General features: G+C 45.9%; 1 protein-coding gene across 1 annotated transcript in view; it reads right to left on the bottom strand.

The window, feature by feature from the left end:
• Positions 1 to 25263, bottom strand: part of BCO1 (beta-carotene oxygenase 1) — a 57294-nt gene that overhangs the window by 5572 nt on the left and 26459 nt on the right. The window contains 6 exon segments of the mRNA XM_032614836.1: positions 12660 to 12779; positions 15249 to 15365; positions 15367 to 15590; positions 17543 to 17654; positions 19213 to 19307; positions 22347 to 22452. Of these exon segments, the coding sequence (XP_032470727.1) occupies positions 12660 to 12779; positions 15249 to 15365; positions 15367 to 15590; positions 17543 to 17654; positions 19213 to 19307; positions 22347 to 22452 (774 nt within the window).

The raw sequence follows: 25263 nt of genomic DNA, 5'->3' as shown, positions 1-25263 counted from the left end.
CGTGTGTCTCCTCTGATTATAAGTTTCATGAGGCCTGGCAGGAACTTCCTAGTTTATTTATCACTGTATCGCCAGCCTCTAAAACAATGCATGGAATATAATTGATACACAATAAATATAGACTTACTGAAAGAAAGAAACAGACTGAAGGAAGGGAGGAAGGGAGAAAATCTTCCTGGATCTTTTCGTCCCTTGCTGCCTAACCTGACCTTGCCAATGTGGAGAAAGATGAATTATCAAGAGCGATTCAAAGGACATGAAACTTCCAAGCCTCAGAAGGTCACGATATAACAGCTATGGGCAGAGGTCGCCCCAGTTACTTCTTTCAAACCAAGTCCTGTGCAAGAACCTTTATTTCCTCCTTCGAGCCACACCATTTTCCACTTTGTACTCTTTAAATTTAGTATGTTGTTTATATGCCCAAAAGCATGCAAAAGATACGCAATTTCTCTCCTCCCTCTAGAATTCTAGCCAATACGCTGCTGATTTATTCTGCAGCATTTATATCATGTAAGTAATTTGCCTGCTCCTTAGACCTGTTTTAACGTGAAGTCATTTGAATTCCTTTAAGTCATTGGATTTCCTCACTACCTCCCCACGGGGTCTCTTTCTCCTATTCTTGGAGGCTCCGGGTTAATTACTCCGCTTCTTCAGTTTCTCCCTCTGTAAAACTAGCAAAATCGTAGTGACTTCCCAGAGCGGTTGTGAGGATTAAATGAGATGATACTAGTGAAGCACTGACAAGAAGGTCTGACACATAATAGGTGCTCAGCAAGTGCTAAGTGTTCTTATGTTTATGATCGCTATCATCACCACAGTCATCCTCCTGGTTTTTAATGGCATTTTTCCCAGCTCACGAATTATTAGCTTCTGGTTGACTTTCAAGTCAAAAATCTAGTCTCTTCACCTCTACAGTCCGGGCTCCACCAGCTACCTCCTCTCGGGTCTGGCTTGACAACTTCACCTCTCACTTCTCCCTGATGTAAACGCTGGACTGTAGTGAACTTTAATCTATTTTCTGACTCCATCTGCCATTTTCCCTTCGTATTCCAGCTCTTTAAACATCGCTATTCTACTGCTTTTTATTTCATGCTCCATGTATTTAATTTGATTTTTTAACATTTAAGTTCATTCTTATATTTTCAGAAATATGTTAGACATCTTTGCCTAGCAAGGTTTGAAACTAATTAACACTTTAATATATTTATTATCTTGGAAAAACATCTTGATTGAGGTATAACATAAAGTGTACGGCTCAGTGAATTGTTCCATGTGGATACACCTGTGAACTCACCATCCGGGTCAAGATAAAGAACATTCCCAGTAACCCAGAAGGTTCCCTCAGTGTTTCCAGTTAGTACCTCCCACAGGAAACCACTGTTCTGACTTCTATCACTATTGATTGGTTTTTCCTGTTCTTGAACCTTTGCATTTGGCATATTTCACTCCATACAGTGTCTTTGAAATTCTTCCATTTGTTATTTTGAAATTCTTCCATTTGTTACTTGTAGCAATAGTTGATTCTTTATTACTGTGACTCTACCACTGCATGAATATACCACCATTTATGTATCTGTTTCCCTGTTGGCAGATACTTGGACTGTTTCCAGTTTGGGGCTATTACAATAAAGCTGTTATGAACATTCTCAAACAAGTCTTTGTTTGGGTGGACACATGCGCTTTTTTCCCTTGTGGATGTGCCCGAGTTCAGTTGCCGGGTCACAGAAAAGGCATATGTTCAGCTTCAGCAGACACTGCCAGTTTTCCAAAGTGGCTGTACCAAACTACACACTCCCACCAGTCGTCTATGAGAGTTCCAGTTGCTCCACATCCCTCAATAATCGGTGGTGTCTTTGTTTTAATTACACCCTTTCTGGTGAGTGTGTAGTGGTATCTCGTTGTTTTAATTTGTATTTCCATAACGAATAACAATGTTGAGCACCCTTTTATATGCTTTTTGATCACTTGTATCTTTTTTTAAGTGCTTGTTTAACCTTTGTTTCATTTTTAAAAATTGGGTTTTCAAATCGATTTTTTTAGGAGTTCTTTTATTATGTATATGGAACACAAATTTCTTCTCCCAACCTGTGGCTTCTGGAGGATCTTACAGAAAACCCCAAACGCACTTTTTGGCCAACCCAATACTTTCCCCGTAGAACATCAGTGTAGATTACATTCCCTGCGTGCCATGATCCTGTCTTTCTCATCCTTCACTGGTCCCCCAAGTCCCTGTGCCTGACTCATGAGGTGTCCCACCATCTGGCCCACTCCTCCCTCCCCACCCTCACCTTCTAGACCCACACCGCCCTCCATCCCAGACCCTGTGCACAGACCCAGCTCTTCATCCTGCCACCTCTTCCCTCCTGCCTGGACTCCTTCTCCCATGACTTTGGTGCCTGAAAAACTGCTCGCCGCTCCAGCACCTCCTCTGTGAAGCCTCTCCTGGCTTCTTTCTGTCTCTTTGTGCCTTGAAATCTGCCTCTGGAACCAGACTGCTGGGTTCAAAGCCTCCTTCTGTCCCTTTCCAGCTCTGTGACCCTGAGGTTTAAATGGCCTAAATCTCAGATTCCTCACTGGGAAAAATTGTGGTTCCTGCTATATATGGTTTTGTGCAAATAAATGAGATGATCCAGGTACAACTGTTTAGCACAGTGTCTGGCACATAGTAAGTGCTCTGTAAATGATTTTAAAAAAATGTCAAGGGGCTTCCCTGGTGGCGCAGTGGTTGAGAGTCCGCCTGCCGATGCAGGGGACACGGGTTCGTGCCCCGGTCTGGGAAGATCCCACATGCCGCGGAGCGGCTGGGCCCGTGAGCCATGGCCGCTGAGCCTGCGCGTCCAGAGCCTGTGCTCCGCAGCGGGACATGCCACAGCGGTGAGAGGCCCGCGTACCGCAAAAAAAAAAAAAAAAAAGTCAAAAATGGTCATACCCATCACACTAATGACATTTATCTGTTAACGTATTGGTCTTTTCACTAGACTGGGTGTTTCTTGAAATCAGAAGTCATTACCTTAACTTTTGGAGTTTGTGGAGTTCTTAGTGCAGTTTGCTGTGCAGGGAGCTTTACGTCCATTACCCCAACAGATGTTTACAACAACCTGCAAGGTAAGTATTAGGATCTCCATGCCATGGGTTACAAAACTGAGGCTCCAGCCCACATCCCTCAGCTGATTCATAGAGGAGCCAGGATTTTGACTCCCTGATTCACTGCAAAGTTTTTAAGCCATTCATTGGACATTGTTGCCTCTCCATGTGTCCCCAGCACCTACACAATGAGCTTGGTAAATATCTGATGAGTAGAATTGAGTCTAATAAACCCCAACGTACCCAAGCTTGTCAGAAAAGAACATGGGTTTATCTGTGCTGCTGAAGTTTTGAAGCTGACCCTCAAAGGCCAAGCAATTAGAGACTGAGATCCTTCTGGCAAAACAGACAGTACCTAGAGCAGGTGCCTGCTTTCAACTTTTCCCTCTCAGGAAACAGTGGTTTCAACATCAGTAAGTTGAAGGTGTGCTCTTTAATTGACACAATGCTACATTTCCAGAGGAACAGGTTATCGCTTTTCACAAAATTTGTCCTATTTAATGAAAGGTTGTTTGCTATCTTAGTTACCTACCATCTCACCTATTGCTATATTACAGTCCCAAGCTTTTAAAATGCTGTACCAAGAGTCTTGGGAAGATCCTTTTCAGGCAGATTCTGGAAGCTTGGCCTCTCCAGCTCAATTGTAAATACTTTGAGAGCAGGAATCACCTCATATCTGTCTTTATCTCCCATGGCACCTGACTCAGTTAGGCAGGAATTCAATAAGTATTTGCCAAATCCATTACTGCCTGCTTATTTCATGCTGGGGACTGGGCTAAGCCTTGGGAAGGAGAAAGGAGGAATCACATTCAGATCTTACCCTCCAGGAGCTTCTAGGCCAACCCAGGAGATAAGAGTCACATGTAAACAAAAAGCATCTGATATGGAAAACGGTGTTTGTAATGGGGATTATAGCAGAGAGCTACACTGGGGTACCGCCCTCCCCCCACCCCAACACACACCCAAAGCACCATCTGTACCTAAAGATTGCTGGGAAGTTCTTTGCTACTAAAATAAGCATGGACATACTGTGGAGTACACTCTAACATGTACATGCACTTTAAGGGAAAACGCAGATTTCAAGGTGCTGTATTTGGTAGACCTGTGCCCCCACCTTTCTTTAGCTCCCCTCTCCTCTGCCTCTAGGAATGTTTTGGTGGGTGTGTTGCTGAACACTGCTATTGGCATCAGACAAAACCGGGTTTTCATTCAGGCTCTGCTCCATCACTTTCAAGCTGTGTGATTTTGAGCAAATGGTCTGAGCTCTCTGAATCTCAGAGTATTCATGATTTTTATGAGGGTTAGTGTTTCATGTAAAGCTTTTGTTACATACACAGTAGCTTTTATGCCTGTTGTGAGAAATGAAGTGTGGGACGGATGGATGGATGGATGGAGCAGGGAACAGGCCAGCCTTGCCACAGCAAAAAAGGCACATTCCCTCTGACATGAACGCTTTGCAATTCTATAGCATTTTATACACTTGAAGCATTTCATAATCACACAAAAATCAAAGAAAGTAGAGCCATCCCAATTCTACCTATGAGAAAAACTGAAGCCCCAAGAAATGCCCAGAGGGGCTTACCTGGTGGCGCAGTGGTTAAGAATCTGCCTGCCAATGCAGGGGACACGGGTTCGATCCCTGGTCTGGGAAGATCCCACCTGCCACGGAGCAACTAAGCCTGTGCGCCACAACTACTGAGCCCTCGTGCCACAACTACCGAAGCCTGCGTGCCTAGAGCCTGTGCTCCCCAACAAGAGAAGCCACTGCAATGAGAAGCCCACACACTGCAACGAAGAGTAGCCCCTGCTCACTGCAACTAGAGAAAGCCCATGCGCAGCAACGAAGACCCAATGCAGCCAAAAATAAAGAGTCTTGCAAAGACTGAGATCGATCATCTTGAGATTTGAGCCACTGCCTGGTTCAGCATCTTTAACACAACAGCTTGGGGACTTGTTAGGCGATAGAGGATGGGGAGAAGGGGGCCTGCCTTTCAAACTGCTGCCTTTCCTTTCTGAGCTGTGTATGGCCTGTTAATTTGACCTACATGTTGTGAGACACAGAGTCACAGAATCCTCACGGCTGGGGTAGTGCAAAAGTCCTTCACTTTCCCTGTTGAGAAGCTGATACAAGCGATGGACTCTACTCTCCTTAAGAACATACAGACACACAAAAACTCACATACAGTTTCAGGAAGCCCCGGGTGCCCTGAAGCCCCTCCACCATGCCCCCTAAGGCACTCAAGCCCCCTCTACAGAGACCATCCTGAGCCTGACCAACTGCAGATGAGCCACAAGCTCATTTCCTCCAGCAGACCGGTAGAAACAGTATAACCCAACATAACAAAGCCCTGCAACTTCAGCCAGGGACAACTCCTCCACCCAGCTCTGCAATCATCCGAATGCTAAGAAGTCTATCCTTCAATAAATGTCCAAAGTCAAACCATCCATTTCCCTCCCAGACTTTCGCAAGTCTTGGTGGAGATAATTGAGGTTATCTGTGTTTTAGAAATTAAAATTGCCAGTGTGTTAACAGAACGGGGAGACCCGTGAACAGGATTAATACAGAGGTTACCTGGAGTCGATTGGCTTCACCACAGGCAACGCCTTCATTGTCATGAAAGCCAAGATTGAGCACAAAAGATAAAGAACCGGGTCGGCAGCCGAGGGAAATTTGGTGAGGCATTCAGTTCATGTGTTCATTCAGCACTCACGTATGGAGCACTTACTATGTGCCAGGCACTGTTCTAGACCCCCAGGATACATCTGAGAGTAATACAGAAAAATCCTCACACTGAATGTAATCTTTGAGCTTACATTCTAGTGGGGGAGATGGACAAATGCCAATAAACATAATAAATAAGTCAATTTTATAGTATGCTAGAAGGCAAAAAGTGCTATGGGGGAAAAAGGAATTAAGCTGGATAAAGGGATCAGGAGTGTGTGTTCAATGGAGGAAGCAAGTTGTAGGGTTCAACTAGGGTCAGGAAACCTGCATTGAAATAACATTTGAGCAAGACTTGAAGGCGAGGAGACCACATACACATCTTGAAGCCAAGATGATGCCAACGACAATACTCAATGGCTTACATTCACGTATTCACTCAACCAATATATACTGAGTGCATTAAGAGCTAGGTGCTTGTAGTCGGCTGAATAATGGTCCCCAAAGATATCCAGGTCCTAACCCCTGGAACCTGTGTATGTCACCTATATGGCAAAAGGGACTTTGCAGATGTCACAAAGTTAAGGATTTTGAAATAGGGAGATTATCCTGGATCATCCAGTGGGCCCTAAATGTAGTCATGAGGGTCCTCATTGCAAGAGGGAGATTTGACTTCATAGAAGGAAGAAAAGTGATGTAACAAATGTATGGATACCGGGGCGGGGAAAGTGGTGGGGAGGGGGGCGTGTGTGATGAATTGGGAGATTGGGATTGACATATATACACTAATATGTATAAAATGGATAACTAATAAGAACCTGCTGTATAAAAAAATAAATAAAATTCAAAAAAAAAAGTGATGTGACGATGAAAGCAGGGAAGAAAAGGTGAAGTGAGGCGAGACCATAAGCAAAGGAATGAGGGAGCAGGAAAAGGCAAGGAAACCGACTCTCGCCTGGAGACTCCAGAAGGTGGCTGCCCTTCTGACACCTTGATCTTATTCCCATAAGACTCATCGTAGACTTCTGACCCCAGAACTGTAAGAATAAATCTGTGTTGTTTTATGCCACCACCAGTTTGTGGTAATTTGTTACAGCAGCCATAGGAACCCAATACAGCGCTATTTTAGACAGGGATACAGTGAGAAACAAAACTGATGAAAATCCCTGCCATGTGGATGTCCCATCCTTGACCACTCATTCTGTGCCTGGCACTGGCCTGTGCCTTTGATACATAGCATCCTTTTAATGATCACATCCGTCCTAGGGGATGGCTGCTATTTGAACTGAGACCGTGTAACTCGGAGACCCTGTTCCCTGACCATTGGAGGGTCTTCTGGTCATGCCCCATTAGACTATGGCTATTTTGGGTGTGCCAGTGATCTGCTTCTGTCATCTCTGATGCCACTGGTCGCTCTGGGTGCCTGGGACACTGTCCCCATCCTCTCTCACCACACCAGGAGGAAGGCCCTTCCGAAAGAGAGAAGGAACAGCCTTCGCTTGGGGGTTTATGAGTAGCATCCTCTGCATGAAATGCCCCCATAATTTTCGCTAACTCAGATGGTTAGAGGCAACTAAGAGGAAGACACTTCTTTTTTTTTTTTTTTTTAACATCTTTATTGGGGTATAATTGCTTTACAATGGTGTGTTAGTTTCTGCTTTATAACAAAGTGAATCAGCTATACATATACATATGCTCCCATATGTCTTCCCTCTTGCATCTCCCTCCCTCCCACTCTCCCCATCCCACCCCTCCAGGCTGTCCCAAAGCCCCAAGCTAATATCCCTGTGCCTTGCGGCTGCTTCCCCCTAGCTATCTACCTTACTACGTTTGTTAGTGTGTATATGTCCATGACTCTCTCTCGCCCTGTCAAAACTCACCCTTCCCCCTCCCCATATCCTCAAGTCCGTTCTCCAGTAGGTCTGCGCCTCTATTCCTGTCTTACCCCTAGGTTCTTCATGACATTTTTTTCCCTTAAATTCCATATATATGTGTTAGCATACGGTATTTGTCTTTTTCTTTCTGACTTACTTCACTCTGTATGACAGACTCTAGGTCTATCCATCTCATTACAAATAACTCAATTTCATTTCTTTTTAAGGCTGAGTAATATTCCATTGTGTATATGTGCCACATCTTCTTTATCCATTCGTCCGATGATGGGCGCTTAGGTTCTTTCCATCTCCGGGCTATTGTAAATAGAGCTGCAATGAACATTTTGGTACATGACTCTTTTTGAATTTTGGTTTTCTCAGGGTATATGCCCAGTAGTGGGATTGCTGGGTCATATAGTAATTCTATTTGTAGTTTTTTAAGGAACCTCCATACTGTTCTCCATAGTGGCTGAACCAATTCACATTCCCACCAGCAGTGCAAGAGTGTCCCCTTTTCTCCACACCCTCTCCAGCATTTATTGTTTCTAGATTTTTTGATGATGGCCATTCTGACTGGTGTGAGATGATATCTCATTGTAGTTTTGATTTGCATTTCTCTAATGATTAATGATGTTGAGCATTCTTTCATGTGTTTGTTGGCATTCTTTATATCTTCTTTGGAGAAATGTCTGTTTAGGTCTTCTGCCCATTTTTGGATGGGGTTGTTTGTTTTTTTGTTATTGAGCTGCATGAGCTGCTTGTAAATTTTGGAGATTAATCCTTTTTCAGTTGCTTCATTTGCAAATGTTTTCTCCCATTCTGAGGGTTGTCTTTTGGTCTTGATTATGGTTTCCTTTGCTCAAGACACTTCTTCTAAGGGCTACAAGAACATTATTGAATCCTCACTGTAGCCCTGCGAGGTGGGTTCTAATGTTCTCCCCATTTCACAGGTCAGGAACCAGAGGCACAGAGAGTTTAAATAACTTATCAAAGGTCTTATCACTAGTGAGGGTTGGGAGCCAAGATTCAACCTCTTAACTGTTTTTAAGGCCCGTAAATAAAATAGCTAAAATGTATTGAAAACTGCTATGTGTCAGGCAATCTTCATTTAAATTTCATGACTCTCTGAATGAGGGACGTGGACTAGCTCTATTTTATGGATGATGAAACTGAGGCATCCTCGGGTTTCGAGAGGATCAAAACCCAGGCAGTGAGCCTGGAGTCCCTGTTCCTTTAATTAACTACCCACCTTGTCCCAGCCACTAAACGAAGCCCTGAGGGTGAAGAAGTGAATAAGATCAAGACAGTAAAAGTAGTGGTTAAGAAGTTAGACATGTGGTCTCAGGAACCACCTGTGTGATCTCGGGAAAGTTACTTAACTGTTCTGAGACTCAGTTTTCTCATCTCTGAAATGAGAATGGTACCAGGACCGACCTCAGGGCTGTTGCGAGGATTACGTGAGAACCACACTTACAGTGAGGTGTCAACACACGTCAGCTGATGTTATCCTGTTGTTACTATTATAATAAGCTCTGTTCCTGCCCTTAACCACAGAAGATGCACAAACCATGCAGACATCACTGTTCTTTCCACATTGATTCTGATGATAATTTAAGGAACCCTGAACTAGGCTAAGACCTCCTGCCTGCCCAACCCAAAGGGCAGACTGAAGACAAAATCAGGGAACCCATGCCTTTCACTGGTCCCAACCTCCTGGAAGGGATTTGCATCTCTAGGAACACCAGTCACCCTTGGCCCTCCTGGAACACAGTAGATGTACTTAAGGAAAGAAAAAACTGGAAAATCCTACCAGGGGATGTGACTCTGAATCGAACATGCATACACTGGACTTACCTGGAACTTCGCCAGGACCCAGTGATGAAGATGGAGGAAGATACTAAATCTCCACTGACAGAGGCTCCATCTTGGTTTCCTTGTCTCTGAACCAAGGCCTTGCTGGAACCAGCAGAGAGCTGCCCTACAGTTTCTTTTCACTGTTTGAAGGAACCATCTTCAAAGGAATGGTGGAGGAAAAGGAGATACATTTTGTTTCCTGTGTGGAAGGAAGATTTATCAACCCTAAATGGTGACTTTTATGTTGGGACAATTGGATACCCATATGCAAAAAAATGAAGTAGGACGCCTACCTCACACTGTACACAAAAATTAACTCAAAATGGATCATAGACCTAAATGTAAGAGCTAAAACTATAACATTCATAGGAGTACATCTTTGGGACCATAGATTAAGTTATGGTTTCTTAGATATGACACCAAAAGCAGAAGAAATAAAAGAAAAATTAGATTAAATTGGACTTCATCAAAATTTTAAAACTTTTGTGTTTCAAAAGCACCATCAAGGCTTCCCTGGTGGCGCAGTGGTTGAGAGTCTGCCTGCCAACGCAGGGGACACGGGTTCGTGCACCTGTCCGGGAAGATCCCACATGCCGCGGCGCGGCTGGGACCATGAGCCATAGCCGCTGAGCCTGCGCGTCCGGAGCCTGTGCTCCGCAGCGGGAGAGGCCACAGCAGTGAGAGGTCCGTGTACCGCAAAAAAAAAAAAGCACCATCAAGAAAGTGAAAAGACCACCCACAGAATGGGAGAAAATATTGCAAAGCATACACGAGTAGATACTTCCCCAAAGAAGATACATAAATGGCCAATAAGCACATGGAAATATGTTCAGCATCATTAGTTATTAGGAAAATGCCAGTGAAAACTACAATGAGACACCACTTCATTTTATCTAGGATGACTGAAATAAAAACAGCAGACAATAAGAAATTAGGGAGGATGTGGACATACTGAAACTCTTAAATGCTGCTGGTGAAACTGTAAAATGCTGCAGCCACTTTGGAAAACAGTTTGGCAGCTCCTCAAAATGTTAAACATATTTATACCATGACCCAGCAATTTCACTCGTGGGAATATATTCAAGAGAAATGAAGACATACGTCCACATTAAACACTTGAACATGCGTGTCACTCATGACAGCTCAAAAGAGGAAACAACCCAGATGTCTCTCAACTGATGAGTGGATAAACAAAATGTGGTATGTTCATACAATGGAATATTATTTAGCCACAAAAGGAAAGAAGTACTGATTCATACAACAACATAGATGAACCTTGAAAATATTAGGCTAAGTGAAAGAAGCCAATCACAAAAAACCCTACATATTGCATGATTCAATTGATATGAAATATCCAGACTAGGCAAAGCCATAGAGATAGAAAGTAGATTTATGTTTGCCTAGAACCGGGGGGAGGGGATGCACAATGAGGGGGGACTGCTCATGGGTACAGGGTTTCTTTTGGGGATGATGAAGATGTTCTAAAAATAGACAGCGGTGATAGTTACACAATAGTCAATATACTAAAAATCACCAAATTGAATACTCTAAAAGAGTGAATTTTATGGTATAAGAATTAGATCTCAAAAAAGCTATTATTTAAAAAATTACTGGGAATTCCCTGGCGGCCCAGTGGTTAGGACTCCATGCTCTCATTGCCGAGGGACTGGGTTTGATCCCTGGTTGGGGAACTAAGACCCCACAAGCCACGCGACGTGGCCAAAACAAAAAAATTACCGTCGGTCCTTGAAGAAACTATTGGAGACTTCTCTTTAGTTAATGCCAATTCCACTTCTTACCTGAGTACGGATAAACTGGGGTTCTGGCTGAAACTTGTCTTTTCTTCCATCTTCTACGCCACAATTCTATGCCCACAGAAGTTCTTGGTAAACTTCTACCTTTAGTTTACCAAGCTCTCTCCTGATTCCATGCCCCTTTCTTTATCTGCATTGCCCATTTCACCTGGTTACCTGCTACCATGCTTCACATATCAGCCATCCCTGGCTCCTGAGACAGTATTGGGGGTCCCCGGGGGTTCCCTTTTTACTGCCAGTCCATTGAATTGTGTTGGTTTGTTCCTTGGTGCTGTGTCCTTCACTATGCTATACGCTCCCTGAGGACAGTGGAGGTACTCGTTCTGTTGACCCTTACATGCCAACATAATCTTGGTCATCACTGAATGAATGAGTGAGTGAGTGAATATATGCTTGAAAAGGACAAGTATCTGAATGGAGTGGAAAGATACAGAGGATAAGAAGGAATAGAGGAAAGGAAGAAGGGAGAATTTGGATTAAACTTACATTCTCATGTACCTACTCTTTTTCCCTATTGCCTGAGAAATGTGGATTTCTCAGCCCTATAGCCACATTGACCATTTGAGCCTCTCAGATTCTAGAATGGCTTCTCAGTTTCCTATGAATCAAACCAAAACCTTTGGCCTTTCAAAGAACACCCGAACCTTGCTTTTCCACTCTTTGGCTCAGAGATCCAAAGTTGGGAATCTAGCTAAAGAAAATAACAATAACAAGCACCTGAATACAGAGAGGGATGCGGCGTGGACCCTAAAAATAGACACACATTGTATATAATACAATCTGGCATTGTTTATAATAGTCAAAACCTAAATGTCCACCAGCAGGCGGGTGTACATCCTGCCATGTCCCAAAGATGGAATAATACGCACCCATTAGAAGAATTTCATGATCTGGGAAAATCACTGTATCACTATTGTATAGTAAGTGAAAAAAGCAGGCTATAAACTGGTGGGTTACAAACCTATCACCAATATGTAAACTGTGCATAGAAAAAATTTTTTAATTCGGGAAAAACCACACCAGAATGATTTCAGGGGTTTTCTTTCGGTAGTGGGACCCTGGGTGCCTTTCTCGTTTCTTTTTTTAACATTAACGAGGTGCTCTACTGTGAACATATATGACTTTTATAATCAGAGAAAACAACACCCCCTAATTCTCTCACTCTTTCCACTGCTCTTTCATGGGAAATTCACTCAACTCCTGCTTTGTTCAGTCAACCCACATCCGCCTTCAGATCCTCATCCCGAGCTTCACCCTCAGAATCTGGGCAGGCGCTCCCTCCAGGAGGCCTTTCCTGGTCGCCAGGAGGAAGGAAGGCTGGCTCATCCCCACCCGTCCCAACACAGGGCTCCCACATCTCTCCCTGCTCACCTTGTCCAAGAAAACTCCAGCCTCCCTGCTGGCGCTTGACCTCGAGAGACTGCTTCCTGCTGCAGCCCGGCAGCCAGGGCAGTGGCCCTGCGTCTGCACCTGGTCGCTGAGTCCAGACTCCTGGAAGGAAGCTGAAGAGCAGAGGCCATTGGTCTCACTGTCGTTGGATGATGAGGAAGGCGGTGATGACTTTTCTGTCTGCATGTCCTGATTTACCATGGGAAAGACTTCCCCCGGCCATTTAAAAACCATCCACACTGTCTTTAAACAGCTGAAGAAGTGATCAAAGGTGTTTTCACTTAATCTGGACAAGCAACCTTCTCAATAGAGTCAGCCCACTGCTCGGTAGCTTTGGGAGGAAACGAGTACAAACCAGTCATGCGGATGGAGCTCGAATGCACTTGGATTTTTTGTGAGTTGATTTGTCCACGTATACATCCAGCTTATTCCCGAGATGGAATCAAATTAGAGAAACCCTTGAAGGAAAAATTAGTGGGTCAAACATCTGAGGGCTTACCACATGCCCGACACATCTTAGAGCGCTTGTGAAAATCTGTGGCTTTATCAAAGGAATAAACAAATCCGGGGTGATTTTTCCTGCAGAACTTCTTGGACATGCACTACACCCACAAGGAAGGCTCTGAGGATAAGACGGATGGTCTCGGCTTCAAGAAAGGCGCATGCGTCTTGGCTCCTGTGGCCTTTTGAGCTAATTACCCTGGCCTGTGTCTGAAATATGACAGAATTCAGGGTCAAGGCAAATTGGATGTCCTGGCATTGACCTTTGGTGTGTCTGAAACCAAGAAGAAAAGATCTGGTGTGCCAGGCTTCCTCATTGGTCTGGTATTTTACCTGTCTTCCTAAACAAGGAAAACAAACCACGGACATACTTTTCTTGCCCGCAGAACTGCGTCCTTTTTCATGACTAGGTCTGGGTATTGTTTGGCAATGGGAATTCAGTAGAATAGCGGTGGGGAAGCATTTTTTAAATACCACCCTCTTCTCAAACGTTTAAAGTAAAATAATGAATAGGTGAGTGACTGTCCCATTTGTCAACTCTTTTCCATTCCTACCACCCAAATGCAGGCCTCCATCACATGTTTCTTAGGCCACCATGGTTGACATTTCTTTCCAATCCATCTTATCAAGGCTGGAAGTACTGAGGTCTCCAGAGGAGAAGAGTAGATGTTCTTCATTCTGCCATCCACGGAGTTTGGGTTTTTGTTTAATGGGATCTATGAGCTGAGCATGAAATGGAAATGCTGGGATGGTAGGGTTTTTGAGGAACCAACAGGGGAAGAAAGAGAGGAGAGATGAGGGACAGCTGGGAGAGGAACCCTTGTTGGGAATTTGGGGGTGGTGTTCCATGTGAACTGTCTTCCTTGTCTTCCCAGGAGATCCTCAGTAAAGTATCCTGTTATTTTTTTCTTTTTTTAAATATCCATCCCTTTTTGGTACATTATGGAGTTGGATTTCTTTGTTGGCGGAATTCATTCGTTCAACAAATAGTTAATTTGTTGGTAGAGCCTGCATCTACCAGGCAGTGTTCTAGAGGATAAAGTAGTGAATAAAACATACCCAACACAGGACAACTTGGATGAAAACAAACAACAACTTGGATAGCACTTCCCTGGTGGTCCAGTGGTTAAGAATCCGCCTTCTAATGCAGGGGATGGGGGTTCGATCCCTGGTCGGGGAGCTAAGACCCCACATGCCAGGGGGCAACTAAGATCACGTGCTCTGGAGCCTGCACGCCACAACTAGAGAGAAGCCCGGGAGCCGCAACTAAGACCCGACGCGGCCAAATAAATAAAAAGGAGAGCAAAACAACAACGACAACTTGGATGAATCTCCAAGGAATTCTGCTGACGGGACCCCCTTTCCTGTATGGCTCTGGCATGCCTCGGCACCCTGGTTCTCAGCATCAGGCAAGACAGGACTCAATCCTGGATTCCAGCCCCTCCAAACCCTCCTGCAGTGGGGGACGCCCACACCAGTCTGCTGTCCCACTGGGTGTACAATGAGGCACCTGGCGGACTATGAACCGTCTAGCTCTGCCCCTCTGTTTTACTACCTTAGAAGATCTTCAGAGGAAAGAAGCCATGTAAAATTAAAATAAGGTCTGAAAAGGCTTTAAAGTTTTATTATTTTATACTATGCCCTGCCTTGCATGGAATGACCACAAAGTACACGCCTTCTGGGCCACATAGTCTACTAACAGCACAGGGTTGAGAAAGCTAGAACTCACGATGTGGTCCACGGGGAAGAAAGGAGGGAGGGAAGGGAAAGAAAGCTAAGGAGGGAGGGAAGGGAAAGAAAGCTGGGGAGGGAGGAGCAAAGATAAATATTTCTGTGTCTCTTTTCCAGTGGGTCAGTGGCTGCCCATTCTAGGAGCAATGATTATGTGCCTTAATACAATTGCTGATTCACGGTCACGGTCTTTATACTAAAGGAAAGGGGCTTTTAGAAGTACTAGAGCTAATCAGTAAATATTTGATCAACTTTCCAACAAGGTTCTAATGGCCAAAATGAAATGAAAGAAAAGATACTGATAAAAGCTCTATTTCCGTAACTTTGTCTCAAAGCAACCATGGAAAGAATAAGTGCAAAATAAAATGAAGGGCCCCCCTGCCCCCCACCCAGGGAGGGACCACCCTTGAGTCTGGTGGAGCAGTTCTCCAGGGCCCGGGCCCCCACCCTGCCAGGTCCTTGGGGCCACACGGCGCTCAGCAGCCCTGTCCCGCTCCTCCCGGGAAGGGGCCTGCTTCCCTGCATCCCAGTCAGCACCTGGGATGAACAGCCCGTGGAGATCCAGGTGCATCTCTACATCAACAGAGGCATGAGCCAATTCCGTAAAAGTCCTGGCATCCAGAACCAGCAGAAAGGGCAGCTTATGGGGATCGGCAGAGACAATGGCTGATAAGATAATCCCTTTGGGGAAACAAAAAGAGACACTTTGTAAAAGCGCAGCCTTGAACCTGGTCCAGCTGGGGGGATAAGTTTCTCAGCTCTATCTCCCTGTCCTTTGAATGTAAGTTATCTAATCAAAACAGAAGGGAAGTGAATTTGGTATTCTGTGGGAGCAGAAGGGAAAGGCCAGGGAAATTGGAAGGCTTGGCTGAACCAGTCCCCTCACCTTTCTGAGCCTCAGTCTCTTCATCTGTAGAGTGGGGATAATCCTCCCCCCCCCAGAGGGTTGCTGAGAGGATCTTGCACGGTCAGTTATGAAAGCACTTTGTAAATCATGACATGCACTGAAGAATGGCTATTTTCCTACTGTTTAGAAACTCCAGTTATAGAGAATCAGCTTTGACGCTGCACTTAGGCTAGTATCCGTCACTCGGCTAAACCCGGACCAGTCGCACTCAAATGGCATTTGAATGAGTCCAGTTCATCTCATGCATGTGCAGCTTTCCCCTCTGTAAAATGGGAATATTCTAAACACCCACTCTCAAGGGACAGAGGGCTAAATGAAATAGTGCACGTAAACTTCCAGCAAAAATTTGTGATTCTTCCCAAGGCCTCCCGGGTTTCAGAGTGGCTGAGGGCAGCTGAGGTCAGATCAGCTTGAATTCGACCCTCCTCTGTATGCACTGGGCGTGTGACAGACCGTGGGGTAAGACCTCACTCTCTGAGCCTCTCCTTTGGTGGAATGAAGACCAGGTTGCTCCCTGCCCACAAGAGATTGTGCAGGACGCACTTGCCCAGCCCAGGGGGAGGCCAGCCTCAGCAGGAGGTGGCACCAACCATCCCCCACCTTGGAGGTGACAGTGACACGGGGTCCCTTACCTGGCGTGCCGTGCAGTGCAGGTTGATAGGAGGACCCAGGTAGAAAACCATTCCCTTCTCACCTGAGGGAAGCAGCTGGCAGGCTCAGCAGGGGGCAGCCTGCCCTTCCCCATAGGCATGGGCAACCCCACCCAGGCTTGTAGTACCCTCCTTAGCATCCCTAGGAGGTGGGCAGGGCATTTCTGGGGCAAAGGCAGAATCAAAGAGGGAAAGGACCATTTGGTCAGGTGGAAACCTGGACAAGAGAGGAGGGCCACAAGCATTTCTAGGTGCTCCACGGAAAACTTACATGCTTAGAGGAGTTACAAATTCAGACCCAGCCATTGCAATGGATTTTAAAACCAAGATTCTATACTCTGGGCAAGGGTAGGGCAGCTCCATGGAAAGGAAGTGGGCTTTTGTGTCGCAAACAATTTAATCACCCCGGAAGGGAGGTCTGACCTTCTGCTCCTGGGAGATGACCTCTAAGCCTTTGGACTGACGGTCTGATGAGAGTGCCTTTGTTTACCTGCGGCCACTGCATATAACCCATCCTAGCAAAGTGATTTAGGGGAGGCCTGGGCCACAGGTGTCAGCTCAACCTCCAGAGGGGCCGAAGACTGGAGGTCACCGCATGACCACGCCCCACATGGGCTCCGACACAGGGCTTGGAGAGCTTCCCTGGTTGGCCACACTCCGTGGACGTCGCTGGGGAAGTTGGCGTGGTCCTATCCCCACAGGAGAGGACCAGCGGAAACCCCAAGCACAGGACTCTCCTGGATCCCGCCCCACTCGCCTTTTCTCTTTCAATCTGCACCCTTTCACCGAGATAAACCCTAACCATGAGTACAACAGATTTCGGTGTGTTCTGTGAGCTCTTCTCTTGAAACTGAGGGTGGTCTTGGGGATCCCCAAACTTGCAGCTGGTGTCAGAAGTGGGGGTGGGCTGCGGGACTCCCTCATCCCACAGCTTTGGACTCAGACACACCTGGGCTTCAAAGCATGACTCCACAAGCTGTGTGATGGGGGGGGTCACTGCCCCCAAACGATGTCTCTGTTTGAGGGGTGATCACAGGTACAGTGCAGCAAGCGGGCTGCCCTTCCTGGAGCCTTACCGTGATCCTCGTCCTCGGCACCTGGTGTGGGCACGAACACTGGCTCCGCCGGCCAGCAGTGCACCTCTCCCCACTTCAAGGATGACTTCGTGAGAATGTCGTATTTTATTATCTGCGCATCCAAAGGGGAGAAACATGGGAATGAGTGGTTGGAGATCATGCTTATTCCCTGCGAACAGGAAGGCATCAAGGCCCCAGAGAGAGGGGAGTGGACTCTGGTGAACGTAGACCCCAAATGGCATCTGCCTCTGGTCAGTGTAACAACAGAAACAAAAGCAGCTTGCTTCCTCCTCCGACTTGAAGCAAAGGTCCTCCTGCCACTGCAGAGCTGACAGTACACACTGAATTCTTTCAGAAATAAAACCCCTGGATTTATCTGGTACTTGGCACTATATTGCTTTATTTATTTATTTATTTATTTATTTTGCGGTACGCAGGCCTCTCACTGTTGTGGCCTCTCCCGCCGCGGAGCACAGGCTCCGGACGCGCAGGCTCAGCAGCCATGGCTCACGGGCCCAGCCGCTCCGCGGCATGTGGGATCTTCCCAGACTGGGACACGAACCCGTGTCCCCTGCATCAGCAAGCAGACTCCCAACCACTGCGCCACCAGGGAAGCCCATATATTGCAGTTTTTATACACATTAGATAAACTATTCAATGCAAACCTTTAAAGTATAATATGATTCCTTTGTTGTTTTAAAAGTGCAAGTCCCTGGCCTTCTCTCAATCTCTAATAGGCCTCTTTCCCCTGAGGGTGTGGGATTAGAGGGGAGTGACTCAGGGTGTGCGTATGTGTGTGGCGGAACCTTAATTTTTTGCTTTGTACATTTCTGCACTGCTTGCATTAAAAAAATTTTTTTTTCCATTACTAAAAACTGAAGCTACTAAGGAAAACTGATGTCTGTACAGCACTCAGCATGGTCCCTGGGAAATAGCAAGTGTTCAAACAAATAGCAGTTTAAAAAACAAAATATGAATCACTATGCTGTACACCTGAAACTAACACGATATTGTAAATCAACTATACTTCAATTTAAAAATAAGTTAATAGGGACTTTCCAGGTGGCGCAGTGGATAAGACTCCGCACCCCCAAAGCAGAGGGCCTGGGTTCGATCCCTGGTCAGGGAACTAGATCCCACATGCATGCTGCAACTAAGAGTTCACATGCCACAACTAAGTAGGCTGTGAGACGCAACTAAGGAGCCCACCTGCCGCAATTAAGACCCAGTGCAACCAAATAAATAAATATTTTTTAAAAATAAGTTAATAAAAAAGAAACGTAAATCGTCCTAGTTTCAGCTCTACCCTCTCTGCTTGAGACAGTGAGTTCCTTGAAGGCAAGAACTGGGATCTTCCTGTTCACTTCCTTTTTCTCGGTGCCTACCACATTGTAGCACATAGCTGGTGCTCAATAAACACGCATCCAAAAAAGAAATCAATGGATAAACTCCAGCCACCACATCCTTCTTGAGCGACAGCCCATAAGGTGCAATTCCCTCCCCTGGATGGACCATCGTTGCTTCCAGTGTATTTTGTCCCAAGCTGACGTCACTTTCTGACTTACCCCCACCCCAGGGGGACCTCGGTTCTGACCCCCCTGAGAACCTGGGAACTCAGCTTTGCAGACAGACACGATGGTTATAGGCTGCCATCTCCCAAGGACTAGTACCTTGCTTGGGATGGGGCTCCACTGGACTTCAGCAGCAAAGACATAACGGTATCGCTTCCCGTTGTGAGCGTAATTGATCCGAGGCAGCTCTAAGCCTAGAGAGAAATGACACAGCTGACAAAGCCCCCTTCACCGAGAGCTGGGACCACGTGTCTTTTGTGGCATCCAGGCTGGGCATCCTTTTCACAAAAACGGTTCCCAAGCCAGGATCCCTGAACTTGATTCAGGCCCTAGATTGGATCAAGGGTGATCACAGGGCAGGAGGAAGGAACTTCTGATAACTACCCCAGCTCCATTAGAAGCTCCATTAAGAGCAAGGTAAGATAGACCTGGGTTTCTAAGTGTATAAACATCTTTAATTATCCAAGATAGAAATCAAAGAAAATTGCGTGATTAAAATCAGAGGCTACTGCAATTTTTTACAGCTCTTTTTTAAAAAGTGTGTGCGTGCACATGTGTGGGTGTGAATAGAAACTTCTGAAGCTGTGGAAGGAGCATCAGTGGGGAATATTTAAATAAATCTGGTGAAATCATATAATAACATTATACAAAAGTAACATTTACAAAGAATTTTAGTAACATGGGGAAATGTACACATCATAAGATTGAATGGAAAAGGCTGCTTATGGGATTATCTCCACTGTGTTATAAATGAAGAGAAAAAGTTTGGAAGCATTGCTGGGGTGATAACTTCCTCATGGTGGTTTAAGGTTTGTACTGTCCATTCTAAGTTTCTCATTGTGTGAAAATTTCATTATACCTATTACTTTTGTAATCCAAAAAGCCTTAAAAATGTGTCCATGCCCATGCACATATATTTGTATACGCTTGTTGTGTCAAATTGAATTTCTAAGTCTGAATATTGAAATGAAAGTCCCTCTTATGAAATACTGCAGCGAGTTGGAGCCAACTGCTGGTGAAAATATAATGTCCAAGAAAAGAAGAAGCAGAGATGGAAACATCTGCCACATAAAAGCCTCCTGAAGAGGACCCAGGGCCTAACTGGTTATCGGGCTCAGTGGGGAGGGAAGTGGGGTGCAGCAGTAAGAAGGGAAGATGTCCGATCCCACAGTCGGGTAATCACGAAATTCCCAAGGTCAAGATGAACATGAGGACGAGGGACCACCCACACACTCAACTCAGAAAAAAGATGCCCACTGTCGGTCCCAGAGTCGGTCTGAGACTCCCTGTGATGCTCCTGGGTCCCTCGAACCTGGTCTGGAGCCCCCCTTTCCTCCACTCTGTAAATGACCAGCTATACGCCCGTGGTTAAGTAAAATGTGATTCATGCCTGTGAATTCTGTCCGGCTATTAAAGCCACGCTCCTGAAGAATCTTTGGGATGTGGGGAAATTCCCAGGCTACGTTCATGAAGTGGAAGAAGCCGTTTCAGAACATTCTAGATGGTATGGTACGCATTTTGTATAACCGTAAATGCAGAGGTTAAGGGTTTTTCGAGTCAGTGAAGCCTGGGTTCAGATGCGGGCTCTGCTGCCCAACTTCAGGCAAGTTACCGAATTATTCTCAGCTCTGCTGTCCTTGGTTCTAAAGCACGAACAGCACATGGCAGCCCCTGACTCTTAGAGGTGTTCTAGTCACGGCTGCTTTTAGCTGGACCCTCACTGCGGGCCAGGCCCTCAGCTAAGCCCCTTACATGCATGGACTCACCTAACGTGATAAGAACAGGATGAGACTGGGGAGGAAAGGACGGGAAGTTGGGGAGCCCCTAGAAGAGGGCCTGGCATGCGCCGAGCAACGCCTACGTGATGGAAAGACTGCGTGGATGTTTCCAAACGGCCGTCACAGGCGGAGGGATTATGAAGGATTTGTCTACGGTCATGCTTTTCAGCGCTGCCCAAGGTTGCTACGATAAACAAGAGTTCCCTTCCCAGAAATAAAACGACCGTAGTGTTTTACTCCTCCATCTGCCCATGTGAGTGACAGGTGAGCAGAGATGGAAGTTGATGCCTTAAGAATAGGGACGAACATGTCTATATTCACTTCCAAAGACTCTGAGGGGCTGGGCCACCACACAGAACCCATTATGGGATTCATGGGATGCCATGTGTAGACGGGGTTCTTAGTGGGCAAATCTGAGGTCGTCCTAGCAGAGTCCCCAGGACTGTCCTTCCAGATGCCTGGCCCTGGCGTGGGGCAGCGACATGGGGGGCCGGGCTCCCAGCCTAGAGCCCCGCCCGCCACTCCCCAGCCCTGTCCTGGGCAGGCCTGTTCATTCCACACTGCAGTACTGAGCACACCCTGCTCTAAGCCAGACTTCTGTCACATGCCGGTGACAGCACTGAGCACACAAACACGGTCCCCACCCCACTGGCTTCTATGCTAGGGCAGTGGTTCTCAATCAGGTTGGAGGCCAGGGACGCTGATTTACATCCTCCAATGCCCAGGGCAGCCCTCCCCGCAAAGAACGACCCGGCCCCGGTATCAGCAGTGCCCACATTGGGACGCCCTGCTCTGGTGGGTGCTTCTCTCTGGGGGGGTTTATGCTCTGGGTGTAGCTCAGGCTTTCTGAGGCCCAATTTTCTCCTCTGGCAAATGGGGCTGATAGCACAGATTCTGCAGGGTGTTCTGAGTGCGCACAGGTAGAAATCTGCACGTGCCATCCCTTTCAGTAAGTCAGCGTTCAATACACAGCAGCATTTGATACAGAGAACAAACTAGTGGCTACCAGTTGAGGGGGGCGATATAGGGGTGGGGGAGAGGGAGGTACGAATTATTGGGTGTAAGACAGGCTCAAGGATGTATTGTACAACACAGGGAATACAACCAATACTTTGTGATAACTGTAAATGGAAAGTAACCTTTAAAAACTGCATAAAAAATTTAAATTCAAAAAAATAAACTTTTAAAAAGAAAGCAAAAAAAGAATAAAAACCAAGGAAGCATTTGAAAGGCTAGCCGTGAAAGTCCCTGGGTCCAACGACGACCCGAGTACCTCCCTGGGAGGGGTATGAAGATACATGAAAGAGAAGTGTCCCCAGATGCCTCTCCCTGGGCGTCCCAACAGCCTTCCTCTCAGTCCCTCGTCCTCACACATCTCCTCTGCATCAGAAAGAGGTATCATATAAAGAGGACATTCAGCCCCTCCCTAAACACAGGAGAGAGGATGCACTTTACCTTCATAACGCAACTCCGGCTGGCAGTAGACTTGGTCCTCTTCTTCCTTCAGGGCTCTTGCTGTTGTAGATGACAGTTTGATTAAATTGGAGCCCGTGTCTGCGTTCTGAAAGAATCGGTTTTCCAGAAAAATGAAAACTTGGTATCCAGAACAAATATTTGTTTTACTATGCACATGTTAAAAAATGCTTTAGTGTCTGTCACCTTGTTCCGGCCTCACATTAACCACCGGAAGCAGCTATTATACGATTGGTATTTTCAGTTAAAAATGAGAGCTGGGGGCTGGAGGTAACTCCCCAAAGAGGGCAAAGCTGGTGGGTGGTAGAAGGGGGGCCCTAAAAACCCTGGATCTTTTCTTCTACTCTGGGGTGCCTGATCTCTCACAGGTGAATTAATGTACTTATAAGTTCTCGCTTTTTAAATACTGGATGATTCACCTGTAAAAGGCTGCATCAGTCATTCAAAAGGTGTTTATAAAGAGTTCATAATAACGTGTGAAATGAGTGAAAAAAGCAGCAGACAGTCTGAGCTCAACCATGTTCAACAAAGAAAAAGAAAAACAAATTACATTGAAAACAGCCTGGAGAGAAATACCAAATAGTAACAATATAGCATGCGGTGGGATTATGGAGACTTTCATTTCTTTTTCTAGGCTTTTCTAGATTTTCAGTATTTTCTCCTATGAAAATGTACCCCTGTTGAAAAGAAAACAAACATGCAATAAAAATTACTTGGGAGAAAAATAGCTATCAAGGACATCTCTTGGTCTCAAGTGACAATCAGACTTTGTTCAGTACTTTACCATCATCGTTGTAACCCAGGAGAGAGACTGAACACAATTAATTAAATATCTATTGAGCATCTACTACTCCCTGTGTCCCCACATACTCTCTACGGGACCTTGAACAACTTATTTGGTATCTCTGAAGTTCAGTTTCCCCATCTGTATGATGAGGTATAGCACAAGCGTCATATAAATAGTATGTGCGTCTCCGAGTTATTATGCAGGCTAAATAAAATAATCCATGCAGTTGGTTTATAAGAGGGCCTGGTTAGCGGTAAATGCTAGATAAATGTTAACGGCTATTGATAACATAATTGTATTATTATTAGCATTATTTTTACTACTACTACTACTGCCACTACCCCTGGGGGTAGGTTCAGGTTAGCTGCTGAGGGAGAAGGGATAACAAGACCGCAAATCCCTGCATTCATGGAGTTACGGGAGGAGAAGTACGGTCATGTCTGACTTCTCATTTAAACTTTTCTCTACTTTCCAAACTTTCCAAAATAAGCTTTTATAATGAAAACAAACCTATTTGAACAACAGCAGCTTTTTGCTGAGAAGGTGGGAAATTTACTGCATCCTAGAAGCTGAACTGTAGGGCCCCTCTGAGATTTGTTCAGGGCGATCCCAATTAACAGAAGAGGAAACTGAGGCCCAGGGAAGGAAAGTGACTTGCCCAAGGTCACACAGAGGAGAGGAGAGGCTGGGCCCAGAGCTTTGCACTGAGATTCTTCTGCTCAGAAGCAAAAGCACTACAGGCAGCAGGCAAAGCAAAGCCCCTGAGGCTGGCCGGTTCCCATCCCATAGTTCTCGGCTCAAACATCCCTTTCCCTGACAAGTTAGTCTGCAGTGTCTCCAAGGCATGTGTCCCAAGCTGTAAATATCTCCTTTATGGACCTGCTTCCTTCTTTCATGCTGTCTTCCCTGTGCAGACAGTGATCAGATTTTATCCAGTGCATGGCACATAGTCAGCTCCCAGGAAGTAACTGCTGAAGGAACGAGCAAATGCATGACTCAATGAGCTTTTCCTTTAACTCTTAAGGGGCAGAACATGGGCTTTGCAGGTGGCTGTAAAAATCAAACGAAGGGCGTGAAAAGGTCATCTAGCGCCTAGCACATTGGGTGACTTGGAAGCAGAGGCTCTGTTTGCCTTCATCTGTATGTGCAGCCCCACATGTGAGAGGCCCTGCCCTGTGCCTTGCTAGTCAAGAGGCAGCCACAGGCCTCTTGTGCATGTCCCGGGCTTGATTCTCAGGGAGTCAGTCCGCAGAGACGTTTTCTAGCTGCGGCATGAAACTGGTCAGACTGGTTGAGGCATAAACTGTGAATTTTTCCACACACAGTAGTAACGAACATGACTTGGCAGCTTTCTATGGCCAATGTGCTCAACTTTGGGAAGAAATCACTTTCCAGCCAGAATTCAACGAAATCCTGCAGTCTGGCTTTGAAACTCCTCAACTCGAGGAAACTCCCATGAGAAGCAGTAATCTCAATAATCCCACAAAACACTGGCTTTGGAGTTTGGCAGCCTTGGGTGTGCAGTATGACTGTAGAGCTTTCTACATGAACTTGAGCCTGCTTCCTCGTTTGTATAAAGGGGGGCAATCCGTAACTTTTGGACGGGTGGTGAGTACAAGCGGAGGTCCCTTTGACCTGCGTCTGGGGATTGTGGTTAGGATTAAATTAAATAATGGTTATGAAAGCACCTGATCCAGGGCCAGACCATCGTAGTCAGTAATTTGGAGCCAGACAGACATGCATGCCAAGCCCAACTCAGATCCTCTGGATGATTCTGCCATGTTGGGCAAGTTACTGTCTCTCTCATCTACAGTCATGGGGATGACAAATAACCCCAAGGACTGTCATACAGATTCGGTGAGAAGCATGTGGAGCATTTCACAGGGCCAAAAATGTTCAGGACCCAGGATGAGAGCAGAGGCCCACCAAACCTATGTCCACATATAGCAAACTGTTAAGTAAAATACCGTTCTCTCCCGCCTTCCTTTATGCACAGAGCTTCAGAATGTTGTGGAACTGTGCTGTCTGATACGGCAACCACCACCAGCCATGCGTAGCTGTTTAAATTTAAATTTAATGAAATTTAAAATTCCCTTCCTCGGCTGCACTGGC

This window comes from Phocoena sinus, chromosome 19, assembly GCF_008692025.1.
Source record: "Phocoena sinus isolate mPhoSin1 chromosome 19, mPhoSin1.pri, whole genome shotgun sequence".
NCBI classification, from domain to species: domain Eukaryota; kingdom Metazoa; phylum Chordata; class Mammalia; order Artiodactyla; family Phocoenidae; genus Phocoena; species Phocoena sinus.
Note: the sequence above shows the minus strand (reverse complement) of the source record. Positions and strands in the feature narration are given on the sequence as shown.